Source organism: Schistocerca piceifrons, chromosome 1, assembly GCF_021461385.2.
Source record: "Schistocerca piceifrons isolate TAMUIC-IGC-003096 chromosome 1, iqSchPice1.1, whole genome shotgun sequence".
Classification (NCBI taxonomy): domain Eukaryota; kingdom Metazoa; phylum Arthropoda; class Insecta; order Orthoptera; family Acrididae; genus Schistocerca; species Schistocerca piceifrons.
This window is the reverse complement of record NC_060138.1, coordinates 1,067,246,107-1,067,259,367: the sequence shown is the minus strand read 5'-3', so window position 1 is coordinate 1,067,259,367 and position 13,261 is coordinate 1,067,246,107. Positions and strand designations below refer to the sequence as shown.

Below are 13,261 nucleotides of genomic sequence, written 5' to 3'. Positions count from 1 at the left end.
ATAACAATAAATTCAGCCAATTAAGTGCTCGCTAATTGAGTAGAGTATGCTATGTATGACCTTCTATAATATAAAATGAAGACATATACAATTAACTTTATTTCCTCATTGTTTCAACGAATGTCGCGAAAAGCGATAAAAATTAATCGCCAAAGTTTAATACGAACTAATGGTTAAGCGCCAGGTGCATCTTACCAAGTGCGTCAAGTAACAGAAACGGAATAACTTCTCCTCCCGTATCTAAATCTACATCTTCGTGACTACACTGCATTCACAGTTAAGTGCCAGGGTAGGGATTCAACGAACCACATGCAGACTCTACCGTTCCGCTCTCGAACAGTGATCTGGAGAAACGAACACTTAATTCTTTCCGCGAGAACTCCGATTTCTCTTACGATGTTCATTTCTTCCTTGTAGGTGGGTGTCAACAAAATATTTTTTCAGGAGGAGAAAGTAAGTGATTGAAATTTTGCTAAAATATCTCGCCGCAGCAGAAAATGCCTTTGTCTTCGTGACTACTGCCCCAATTCGCAAATCATAACCGTGTCACTCTGTTCCCTACTCCGCGATGTTACGAAAAGAACTGCTCTTCTTTGAAATTTTTCGATGCTCTAAAATAAAGGAAAATACATGAATTGTTAACTTGCGTTGCTGTTGTTGTCATTTAGTTCTAAAATTTCCTGCCCTTATGAAATTGACGATTCCTTGATGCCTCACGATGTACCCTATCAACCGATCCCTTTTTTTAGTGAAGTTGAGTCATAAATTCATTTTTCCACAATTATATTAAGTGCCACCTCATTAATTACTCGATCTATCCAATTGATTTTCAGCACCACATTTCAGTTTATCATTCAGACAAGTACGATGTAAAAAGACTTGTTAGCAGTCAAATGTATATCAGACGTTTAAAAATTTGTAGTTCTTTAGGAATGCTTTTCTCGCTATTGCCAGTGTGCTTTTTATATCCTGACTACTTCGACCATCTTCAAATATTTTGCTGCTGAAATAGAATTCGTCTACTACATTTCGTGCCTCATTTTGTAATCTAATTCTCTCAGCATCTCCTGGTTTCATTGGACTTCGTTCCAACACCCTTCTATTGCTTTTGTTGATATGCATGTTATAACCTCTTTCCGAAACATAATAGCGTAAGGTAAGGCAATTTCGTGGTATAGGTAATTCAGCTGTATTTTGTTAAAAGTTGGCTGCGATGATCCCATTCAGAGTAGTTTTCCTGGTTTTTCCGACACATGGCATGACAATGTGTTCATTAGTAGCACTACAGCTGCGCTCTCCCGCGATCAAAAGTATGCGCTGACTAAACAACTTACTGTTGTGTGGCACATTTGACGCTTGAGCAGAGTAACAAATCGATATTTCGCGCCGTTGTCCTCTAAGTTAGTAAGCGTGCTACAAACAGCGTGCAGAATGGCCTGTAGGTGGCAGCATAGTGCAGATGCACACATACCGTCGCAGTATCAGTATAAAGATGGCCGCCCCACTTTCGACTTGCACCAGGGAAGAACAGCGTTCTGTTATTCGGTTTTTGCGTAGTGAAGATGTGAAACCTACTGAAATTCATCGACGAATGAAGGTTCAGTATGGTGATGCATGTTTGTCACAGCAGCAAGTCTACAAATGGAACAGGAAGTTCGTAAATGGTGTGACTTCAGTGGAAGATGCTCCTCGTCCAGGTCAGGCACAACGAGTTGTGACTCCACAGAACATTGCAGCAGTTGAAGCCATAGTGAAGGAAAACCGCCGAGTGACACTGAATGACATTACAGCATGTTTACAGATTAGTCATGGGTCAGCACACCACATTGTGCATGAGATGCTCCAGTTTCACAAAGTGTCTGCAAGATGGGTGCCACAGCAGCTGACTCCTGAAATGAGAGAACGACGTGTTGATGCTTGTGAAGAACTTCTTCGGCGCTTTGAACAAGAAGGTGAAGGCTTCCTTACAAGAATCATTACTGGGGACGAAACCTACGTTCACTTCCACCAACCGGAAACGATGAGAGCGAGCAAGAAATGGCGCCATTCCTCATCACCAAAACCAAAGAGGTTTCGAACAGAACCATCAGCAGGTAAGGTTATGCTGACTCTCTTTTGGGACGAAAAAGGCATCATTTTGGAGCATTACACGCCTAGAGGGACCACTGTCACCAGTGCATCATACACAGATCTCCTAAAAAATCATCTGCAGCCTGCAATCAAATCAAAGCGACATGGATTGCTGTCAGCAGGTGTCCTTTTGCATCATGACAATGTAAGGCCCCACACTGCCTGTGCAACAGCTGAATTTTGAGTGTCTTTCTCATCCACCATACTCACAAAACCTTGCCCCGAGTGATTTCCATATATTTGGACCACTCAAAGACGCAATGGGAGGAAAGAAGTTTCGTTCTGATGAAGAGGTACGCCACGCGGTGCATGCGTGGTTGTGCGGACTACTAAAAGAATTTTTTTCTAAAGGAATTTGTGCACGTTGTAAGTGCTGGAGGACTTGCATTGAGCCTGGGGGAGATTATGTTGAAAAGTGATACCGCTTGTTACTACTTCTACACAATAAATAATATTTTTAAAAAAATTAATGTTTTCATTTGACTCACCCTCGTACATTTTATTTGTACACAATAGGTGCAGTGAGGGCTATGGTGACATATAAATAATTTGGCTTACTTATTTTGTGAAGTATTGGCGACAGGGACCTTAGGAAGTCAACGCTTAGCGTTACGACAGTCGAACTCCATCTTGGGTTACTCATTTGGACGACTGTAAACGATACTCCTACGTCAGTGCTAGACTTTTATGCAAGATGTTTATAGCAAATATTGGTGGAGACAAGTATTTCAAAAAAATGGTTCAAATGGCTCTGAGCACTATGGGACTTAACTGCTGTGGTCATTAGTCCCCTAGAACTTAGAACTACTTAAACCTAACTAACCTAAGGACGCCACACACATCCATGCCCGAGGCAGGATTCGAACCTGCGACCGTAGCGGTCGCGCGGTTCCAGACTGTAGCTCCTAGAACCGCTTGGCCACTCCGGCCGGCCAAGTATTTCACACGCGTAACTGACATGAAGAGAGAAACAGGTGCATGATGGACACAGTGCTCTTTTTGCTTCGTACCCTGCCATGGCAGCTGCCAAAACAAAACAAAAAACAAAAAACGACTAAGGAAGGTGTTTACTTACGTGACAATTGTTGTGAACATTCAAGTTCTGAAGATGAGGACTGATGCAGTAGGATGAATGAAACTTTGTGTTGCTAAGTTACCTTACCGCTACTGCCGAATGACCTTACCTATTGCAAAATTACATTCCTGTGTATGCTGGAAGGTTGTGATTATGAGCAGTGCCGATAACAAGAAGAGTGTAATACGTTTATAAAATGGGGCTCGTGTAAGCAGTTACTTAATAAAATTAATTAAAACATTTTTTGTTATTTTTCTCTAATAAAACAATACGTCTCTTCAAAAATATTGCCAAATTACTGCACCTTACTCTACATTCCGTTTAACTGATTTTACATTCATTTGGCATCTCTGATAGAAGTGCAATGGCATCTCCTAACCTTACTAAAAATATTATTTTAGGTAACTGAATTCTGTAGCTGTCCGCATCTCGTGGTCGTGCGGTAGCGTTCCCGCTTCCCACGCCCGGGTTCCCGGGTTCGATTCCCGGCGGGGTCAGGGATTTTCTCTGCCTCGTGATGGCTGGTTGTTGTGTGATGTCCTTAGGTTAGTTAGGTTTAAGTAGTTCTAAGTTCTAGGGGACTGATGACCATAGATGTTAAGTCCCAAAGGGCTCAGAGCCATTTTTTTTTAAATTGTGTAGCTCGTTATTTGCAAATTTACCGTGCCATGGAGATAAGAGAGCAGGCATGATTGCAGCTACGAAGACGAGCCTCTGCGGTGCGGTGGGCGAGGGCAGCGACGCGGAGTCGTGCGGGCAGCGCGGAGGCGCGGCGTCGCTGGCACCGGCCGCCATCTTGTTCCTGGCCAACGCTCTCACCGGCGTCGGCAACTCTCTCTACTACACGCTGGGGATCGCCTACATGGACGACAACGCGCGCAGGAGCCAGTCGCCCATACTGCTCGGTAAGGAAACGCATCCTGCCACTTCTTGTGTCCTTTGCCTAGGCCAGTGAACAATCTCTCTTAATTCAGGGAGCCTTAAATTCGGTGTCAGTATGGTGTGCCAGTAGTAAGGGAGCATCATGGAAGAGAAGGTCCCTTGACAGTGGCAGTTTGGTTAGCGGGGCTGCTTCGGGAGATCACCTCAACCAATCATGTAATGATATTTTGTATACGTCTCCATGGCAACGCATCAGTCTTTCTGCGGCTCTATAGGTGGCAATAGTTATCGTCTGCAGCCATTTCCTCTTCGTAGTTGAAAGCTGGCAACAGAGCTGCCAGCTATGTGGGATATTCCTTCACCAATTCTGCTACAGCTCAGGTTGGGTGCGATGAGAAAAGGAATTGGCTGTGGCCATGTTAATTAAATAAACGTGCCCATATACGAGTAATACCAGGTCTATTCGGAAAGTAAGGTCCTATCGGTGCGGAATGGAAACCACAGCGAAAATCCGACAAAGCTTTGCGCAGATGTGTTGTGTAGTGTCTTAAGTATGCCTGTGACGTCGCTCTTTTCACGCACATTGAGAACGTAATGATACCTAAAAAACAGTGTCTTCCACCAAGCATGAGCACCTGGTGGGAGATTTCGCCCGTTGTCCTACTGCCTGCGCAACGTACCAACTGTCATAGTTTCCTTCTTCATAACAATTCTCTGCTGCACTCTGAAGGGCAATTAAGATGCTACTGTAGCGTTTTTGACGGGAAGTGTTTGATCACCCACAATAGAGCTCGTAACTGACTCCCCCATAGTAACCCCAGGTGGCTGCCTTCAATGAAGAGGGTATTGGGCGGTTGATACAACGCTACGACAGATGTCTAAGTTGGAACAGTGAGTATGTAGAGAAGTATCTGGGAGATGTAACTAACTGTTGCAAATAAAACATTTTCGATTTTTACAGTTGTTCCCATTTGTGAGTGATGGGACCTTACTTCCCAAAAAACTGCCGTAGTTTAGGGAAAGTCCAAAAACACCTAAATCTGGATGGATAGACTGAAGTTTGAACTTCGCTGCCCCAAATGAAAATTTTCCTTCCCACCCCCCCAGTCAGATACTACAAATGGAATAAGATTCTTCTTTATTTTCATCCTTGCTTTACATGGAGCAACTGAAATGCGGTTGGGAAGTGGAAGTGCAGCAGTAGATTCTGTTCAGGTGTGGGTTCTGTACCTAGTATCGATTTCACCATTAGTTTGTAATAGATGGCAGTGGAAATAATGCTAGCCAAAGTATGTAACATAGCATAGTACAGAATCAATACAGTTTATTGAGATGGTGCATTGAAACGTTTTATGATGTAATTTTTTGAGCAGGGAGTTGGAAGATGCTGCGTTGGAACTGCAGTAACCTATGACATAGAGGTACCTAATAGAAACGGTAGTCTTAGACAGCTCTTAATGGATAACAAAAAAATATAGTTCGGAAGATTTCAATCAAATCTGAGTTTATAACTTAATGGAGACATTTGGGACCTTAGTTAACCTTGAATCTAATCATGCCTCGACATTAGTGGTTATGCTGTGTTGTGTTTGCGATACTTCAGGTGCCAAGTTTACAATATCACGTTAAAACAAACATTAAATACCAATTTTTTGTTAGCAGTTCAACAAGGTTCTAACTACGCAGTTCACAGAAAGACATTATTTCTACATTATTAAAGCAAAATACGGCAATTCTAACTCCACAACGCATATGATATCATCCATAACATACTGCAAGAAAGATGAAGTATTTGTAAAGCCACTGGATTCCTATTCAGCGATGATTCATGTCTAAAATCCTGGCTATCTGTTTTCTCTACGGTCTCCGCATTCATCCTCAAAAACTTTACGTTAAAGGTGGAATGGTATCTTTGGCAAGCACACAGCAGATTTCCTTCCCCATTTTTGTCAAATTCTAGCTTGAGATCCATTGTCGCGAGAATATTAAACCCTCATTTCTTTCTTCTTTCCTTTGGTAAGGTATATATATATATATATATATATATATATATATATATATATATATATATATATATATATATTTTTAATTATGAATTTGGCCAGCTATGGACCGCATACAGCTTAAGACTTATGGTGTTTCTTTTTCTTCCGTTCTTCCCAGTACTTCTTCATTTTCTCGCCAACTGCTCGTCTCTGCTCATCTGTCCACACTCTCTTGGGTCGATGTTTTGGCGCATCTTCTTCATAGTTTGCGTTTTCTATAAGTAGCCTAAAGTTATTCCTGTCACGTATTATTTCTTCTGTAACACCTATTTTGTTGGCGTCTTTGTTTACTGCTTGTATCCATCCTACAGTGTTTATATATATATATATATATATATATATATATATATATATATATACGCAAAATTACACAGTGCTAGTATTGTGTCGTGGTAGGGAGAGGGGGAAGGGCAGAACTATCCTCATATTCGGAGAAAAGTGTTTTAAATTCCCGACCGACTATTTAAAATATCCATGGGTTCCGTGAATTGCTCCAACCAAATGCAAGGAGTTCCCCTTTAATAAGACCATGCCCGATTCACTGCTCTGTGCTCATCAGACTTATAGGTGGGTCTCGGGAAAAGATAGAAGGTCAGAAATTAAAATATTTTTCTATATCTTTTATTTCCTGACCTGTCTGTTTATCCCCGCCCCCAGCTCTACTACGTATAACGCACTTACCTTTCCACTCTTGCTTTGCGTAACATGTTGTTAGTAATCCCTATGTTGCTTATTACTATATCTTCCACCTTCAAACTTTCAGGTTTTCAAACACCGACAGGTGCAGTGCCCAACTATCAGTCTTTCCTTCTTACCCCGGCCGGTATGTCTCCCCCGACCCAGGGTTCTGGGCGACTTTTCCATATTTCTCCCCATTTGCTAAACCTCGACAGTCATTTTCCTTCATCCCTTTTTCTTCCCCCTTCAGCCCTTCTGCTAGAAGAGGAAACCACTGGCTCCGGAAGTTTGCACATTTCCTTAACTTTTATACGTGTTTCTCCTGTCGTCGCTTGGTAAGATTTTTTGACTATCCAATTATATTTTCAAAAACGATTATTCTCGTTGATATATAAACAAATTCTGTGTGTGTGATGCCTACACTACAATGCCGGCTAATCGCAGTTAATCCTCCCTTCCTTCTTTTTGAGATGTTGACAGACATAGAAAGGTAGTGAGTCTAACTCGTCATCTCTGTACGATAGAATCTGCAAGTTGGTGTGTTCAATAATACCAGTTCAGAAAAAGTAAATCAATAATTCTACACTGTAGCTACTGGTAACGGAACAACTGAATTGTGTTGTTAATTTTATTTATTAGTCTAAGATAATAATTGAATATGATATACAAAATCAAAAGTAGCGTGATGACGTTTCTAAAAATCTGTAATTCTGAAGCAAAATTAATTTACTGGAAAAGTCATGGAAATGACAAAGAATTTTGAGAGACTCTAGGGAACTTGAACTGTTGATTCATGGAAAGAAGTGTTCTGAGTCAATTTGTTGCAGACTGCTTTGAGATTCTGCTTCGGAGTAAGTCGGTGGTGGAGTCGATTAAGGAAAAAATGGTTCAAATGGCTCTGAGCACTATGGGGCTTAACTTCTGAGGTCATCAGTCCCCTAGAACTTAGAACTACTTAAACCTAACTAACCTAAGGACACCACAAACATCCATGCCCGAGGCAGGATTCGAGCCTGCGACCGTAGAGGTCGCGCGGTTTCAGACTGTAGCGCCTAGAACCGCTCGGCCACCGCGGCCGGCTCGATTAAGGAAAGCTAGAAAAAGCATTATGAATTGTTGTATTATTTGGGTGATTGCTTTGGAGGAAGAGAGCAGACAGCGAGGTCATCGGTCCAATTGGACTAGGGAAGGATAGGGAAGGAAGTCGACCGTATCCTTTCAAAGGAACCATCCAGGCATTTGCCTGAAGCGATATAGAGAAATAACGGAAAACCTAAATCAGGATGGCTGGACGCGGGATTGAACCATCGTCCTCCCAAATGCGAGTCCAGTGTGCTAACCACTGAGCCACCTCGCACGGTTTGTAATATTTCTCGCTCGATCGTGGCCACCCAAGCTAGCTCACATCTGGAACTTTGGTCATTGTGCGTAGGTTCGCGGGCTCCAGGTACATTTCCTATTATGCGATATTTTAGGCCCAGTGCGTGTGAGAATTTTGTATAGGTGTGAATTTATCATTCGCATAAGAGCGAAGGTTTTTTTTAGTTTTAGAAAAAAATACGGATCGTACCTGAATATGCATGTTTTATAATCGCTGTATATTCAGACTTCGGGTCTTTTTTACTTAATTCGATGGAAGGTAGTACTTTGCCGGCTTTCTCGCTGTTCCTTGCTGTAAGTCAACGATGAGTCTGAATATTGTTAACACATTTCAGCAACGAAAGTTCGAAGCATGTTACTGAGAGGATTTCTGGTATAGCTGAGGTTATTGCACAATTTCATGGCATGGCACAGAATTGCAATTGACAACAGTAACGAATGAATTTCCAAGGGCGGCATGAGCTTATAAATTAAAGAATTACTGACAAAACTGTAAATCCAACCTCAACTCGGAATAATCACTGGTAAGTGCACCGTTATTCAAAAAAATTATTTGTTATCATGAAAACTAGAACAGTACAACTTCCTCTTACGTGCATTAGAAACTTATTCAGAGATATTTGGCATTTAAACCTGCAAAAACCAGGAGAGCTGTGGAAAATATTTTGATGGAACGAAGTCGCCACTCTGAAGAGAAAATACCAAAAGGCGGAGGGGTGTTAGCAGGGTTTTAGGCTAGACTGCCTAACTACTATGTTATGATAGTTACACATAATCCATCATTTTTTATGGAAATAAGAATATAAGAAGTAACCAATTTTGATTCCATCAGGAACCGTTGTGCACAGCGACCGTAGAATGCGAGGAAGGAGAAGCACACAGCAGTCACAGTCCCATTAGTTTTTATTATGCTTGTAAATCTAAATTTCGTCTGTAAATAACCAAATTGAGTGCACTTTCGTTACAATTCAATAGACTCGTGGCAGTACACGTCTCCATACGTTCTTACAGGTGTACAGGCAGAAGTACGATCGTGCCTATACAGCTGTAAGAATATGTGGAGACATGAACTGCCGCGAGTCTATTAAATTGTAACGAAAATGCACTGATGACGGCTATTCATAGCCGAAATCTAGATTCGCAAGCTTAATAAAAGCTAATGGGACTGCGACTGACTGCTGTGTGCGTCTCCTCCAATACAAGCAGTAAAATGCTCTTGTCCTAATCACTAAAAGATTTCCGAACGTAATCTGATGTTTACTAAAGTATCACTTTATGCATGTTAACTAGACGTAGATGCAAACACTAATACAATAAGCTTCTCTAAATTAGTAATTCTAATATGCTTACTGGAGTACAAATGTGTCCGCCGACGCACAGCTACAGCTATTATTATGGTGTACAAATATTCAGTTAGATGAAGAGCAGGACTGTGAACTAGAATGTACGTATGTGAATAATTTGGTACAGTAAAAAGCAAAATTCTTTTTTTTGTGGAGTGATACAGTTTGTTTGGTACTAAAAAGATACGAAACATCCACGGATCGAGGACCTTTCAATAACTCTCTGTGATGCTTACAGGCAGCATTGCATCATTTTGTGATTTTTCAGATAAATTAAAGATTTTTGAAGCGGGCATTTCGATTACATGCGGCAGACTGAAATTGTATGCTGGACTGAACTCTAATGCATTCCCGCTCGTTCCCGTAGAGTTCTCTGGCGATACACACGTCACGGAGCGATTTTCACATTCAACTTTCCATTACTTCCTCTACACTCCTTAGAAACTCTCGGTCCCAGAGATACGCCCACCTGGTTCAACACGTACAAGAGTAAACTCACAAAGGATATCTTCAGATTTCAGTGGCAGTCATTGAAACAGTTTTGTCACAGATGATCAACGCAGTGCTTACTCCACCTAAGCAGTGGTTTGTTTGGCGACATTATTTGTTCACTAGGCAACGGCCTTGCCGCAGTGGATACACCGGATCCCGTGTGATCACCGAAGTTTAGCGCTATCGGGCGTGGTCGGCACTTGGATGGGTGACCATCCAGGCCGCCAGGCGCTGTTGCCATTTTTCGGGTTGTACTCAGCCTCGTGATGCCAATTGAGGAGCTACTCGACCGAATAGTAGCGGCTTCGGTCAAGAATACCATCATAACGACCGGTAGAGCTGCGAGCTGACCACACGCCCCTCCTATCCGCATCCTCCACTGAGGATGACACGGCGGTCGGATGGTCTCGGTAGGCCACTCGTGGCCTAAAGACGGAGTGCTTTTTTTGTCTGTTCACTAGAATGAGTAACTCTTTTTGTTTTTGTTCTAGACAACTTACATCTGTATCATCAAGAAGGTAACAGATTATGATCTGCCTGCAGCGGTGTCGCAGTGCCTGCGCATGCTGGGCCCCACGCTCGGCTACGTGCTGGCGTCCTACGCGCTGCGCCAGTACGTCGCCCCGGAGCTGACGCCCGTCATCGACAGCAACGACCCGCGCTGGATCGGCGCCTGGTGGCTCGGTGAGTTATCCCGGCGTGCACCAACTAGCAAGCTGTTCACTGACATCCACAGAGCCTAGGACACTATGCTGAGGATGTAACCCATTAAATTAATTGATTATTGAAAGTCATATGGAACTATCACTAACTTCAATGATTAGACAAGAAGAAGAGACAGGATGATAGGACATCCATTAAGACATCAGCGAATAACTTCCATGGTACTAGACTGAGCTGTAGAGGGTAAAAACTATAGAGGAAGACTGAGACTGGAATTGTTGTTGTTCTTGTCGTCTTCAGTCCAGAGACTGGTTTGTTGCAGCTCTCCATGCTACCCTATCCTGTGCAAGCTTCTTCATCTTCCAGTATCTACTGCAACCTACATCCTTCTGAATTTGCTTAGTGTATTCATCTCTTGATCTCCCTCTACGATTTTTACCCTCCACGCTGCCCTCCAATACTAAATTGGTGATCCCTTCATGCCTCGGAACATGTCATACCAACCGATCCCTTCCTCTAGTCACGTTGTGCCACAAATTTCTCTTCTCCCCTATTCTATTCAATACCTCCTCATTAGTTATGTGATCTACCCATCTAATCTTCAGCATTCTTCTGTAGCACCACATTTCGAAAACTTCTATTCTCTTCTTGTCTAAACTATTTACCGTCCACGTTTCACTTCCATACATGGCTACACTCCGTACAAATACTTTCAGAAACGACTTCCTGATACTTAAATCTATACTCGATGTTAACAAATTTCTCTTCTTCAGAAACGCGTTCCTTGCCATTGCCAGTCTACATTTTATATCCTCTCTACTTCGACCATCATCAGTTATTTTGATCTCCAAATAGCAAAACTCCTTTACTACTTTAAGTGTCTCATTACCTAATATAATTCCCCCAGCATCACCCGATTTAATTCGACTACATTCCATTTTCCTCGTTTTGCTTTTGTTGATGTTCATCTTATATCCTCCTTTCAAGACACAGCCCATTCCGTTCAACTCCTCTTCCAGTTCCTTTGCTGTCTCTGACAGAATTACAATGTCATCGGTGAACTTCAAAGTTTTTATTTCTTCTCCGTGGATTTTAATTCCTACTCCAAATTTTTCTTTTGTTTCCTTTACTGCTTGCTCAGTATACAGATTGAATAACAACAACCCTGTCTCACTCCCTCCTAACCACTACTTCCCTTTCATGACCCTCGACTCTTGTAACTGGTTTCTGTACAAATTGAAAATAGCCTGTCGCTTCCTGTATTTTACCCCTGGCACCTTCAGAATTTGAAAGAGAGTATTCCAGTCAACATTTTCAAAAGCCTACAAATGCTAGAAACGCAGGTGTGACTTTCCTTAATCTGTCTTCTAAGTTAAGTCGTAGGGTCAGTATTGCCTCACGTGTTCCAGTATTTCTACGGAATCCAAACTGATCTTCCCCGATGTCGGTTTCTACCAGTTTTCCATTCGTCTGTAAAGAATTCGTATTAGTATTCTGCACCCGTGACTTATTAAACTGATAATTCGGTAATTTTCACATCTGTCAACACCTGCTTTCTTTGGGATTGGAATTATTATATTCTTCTTGAAGTCTGAGGGTATTTCGCCTGTCTCATACATCTTGCTCACCAGATGGTAGAGTTTTGTCAGGGCTGGCTCTCAGTAGTTCTAATGGAATGTTGTCTACTCCCGGGGCCTTGTTTAGACTTAGGTCTTTCAGTGCTCTGTCAAACTCTTCATGCAGTATTATCTCCCGTTTCATCTTCATCTACATCCTCTTCCATTTCCATAATATTTTCCTCAAGTACATCGCCCATGTATAGACCCTCTATATATTCCTTCCACCTTTCTGCTTTCCCTTCTTTGCTTAGAACTGGGTTTCTGTCTGAGCTCTTGATATTCATACAAGTGGTTCTCTTTTCTCCAGAGGTCTCTTTAATTTTCCTGTAGGCAATACCTGTCTTACTCCTAGTGAAATATGCCTCTAGCTCCTTACATTTGTCCTCTAGCCATTACTGCTTGAATACATCTAGCAAATAATTGAAGACGTAGGTCGCAAGTGCTACTCTGAGATGCACGGTTGCACAGGAGAGGAATTCGTGGCGGGCCGCATCAAAACAGTCAGAAGACTGATGACTCAAAAAAAAACTGCAACTTCACTAGGGCTCGGTACCAAGAATGAAAAATTAATCGCCATCAGCATCAATTTGTAGCTACCTAATCACTAATGGGCGAGTACACGACCTTAGATCTGAATATGGCTCATCTGATCGAAGGGGGTTCTGTCACGCACGGAGGTGTACAAACACTCCTTCCAGCAGCCTGCCTGCCCCTGTCTCCACCGTAAGCACTGAAGTAGTTCAGAATGCCGCAGAGTACACGTGAGCTGAAGCACAGTGATTAAAGCAGGCCAGCATGGGTTTTCGAAAGCCTGGCAAGTTTCCGGGACCCGTTCAGCTTGATGCACCTGACAATAGGTTGCGCTATCAATCTACTGTGATTCCAGAACAGCCAGGTATTTGCGTAGGTTGTTTCACTGCAGCTGATTTATCATAGCGGTGTGAGCAGCAATAT

At 42.3% G+C, this 13,261-nt stretch overlaps 1 protein-coding gene across 2 annotated transcripts in view; it reads left to right on the top strand.

Annotated features, from left to right (window-relative positions):
* The window catches only part of LOC124799394 (solute carrier organic anion transporter family member 74D-like), a 213,403-nt gene that overhangs the window by 120,029 nt on the left and 80,113 nt on the right, over window positions 1-13,261 (top strand). For both annotated transcript variants that reach the window (XM_047262920.1, XM_047262921.1), the window contains exons 5-6: window positions 3,904-4,110; window positions 10,569-10,709. In XM_047262920.1, coding sequence (XP_047118876.1) covers window positions 3,904-4,110; window positions 10,569-10,709 — 348 coding nt within the window. The remainder of the gene's footprint in view (window positions 1-3,903; window positions 4,111-10,568; window positions 10,710-13,261) is intronic.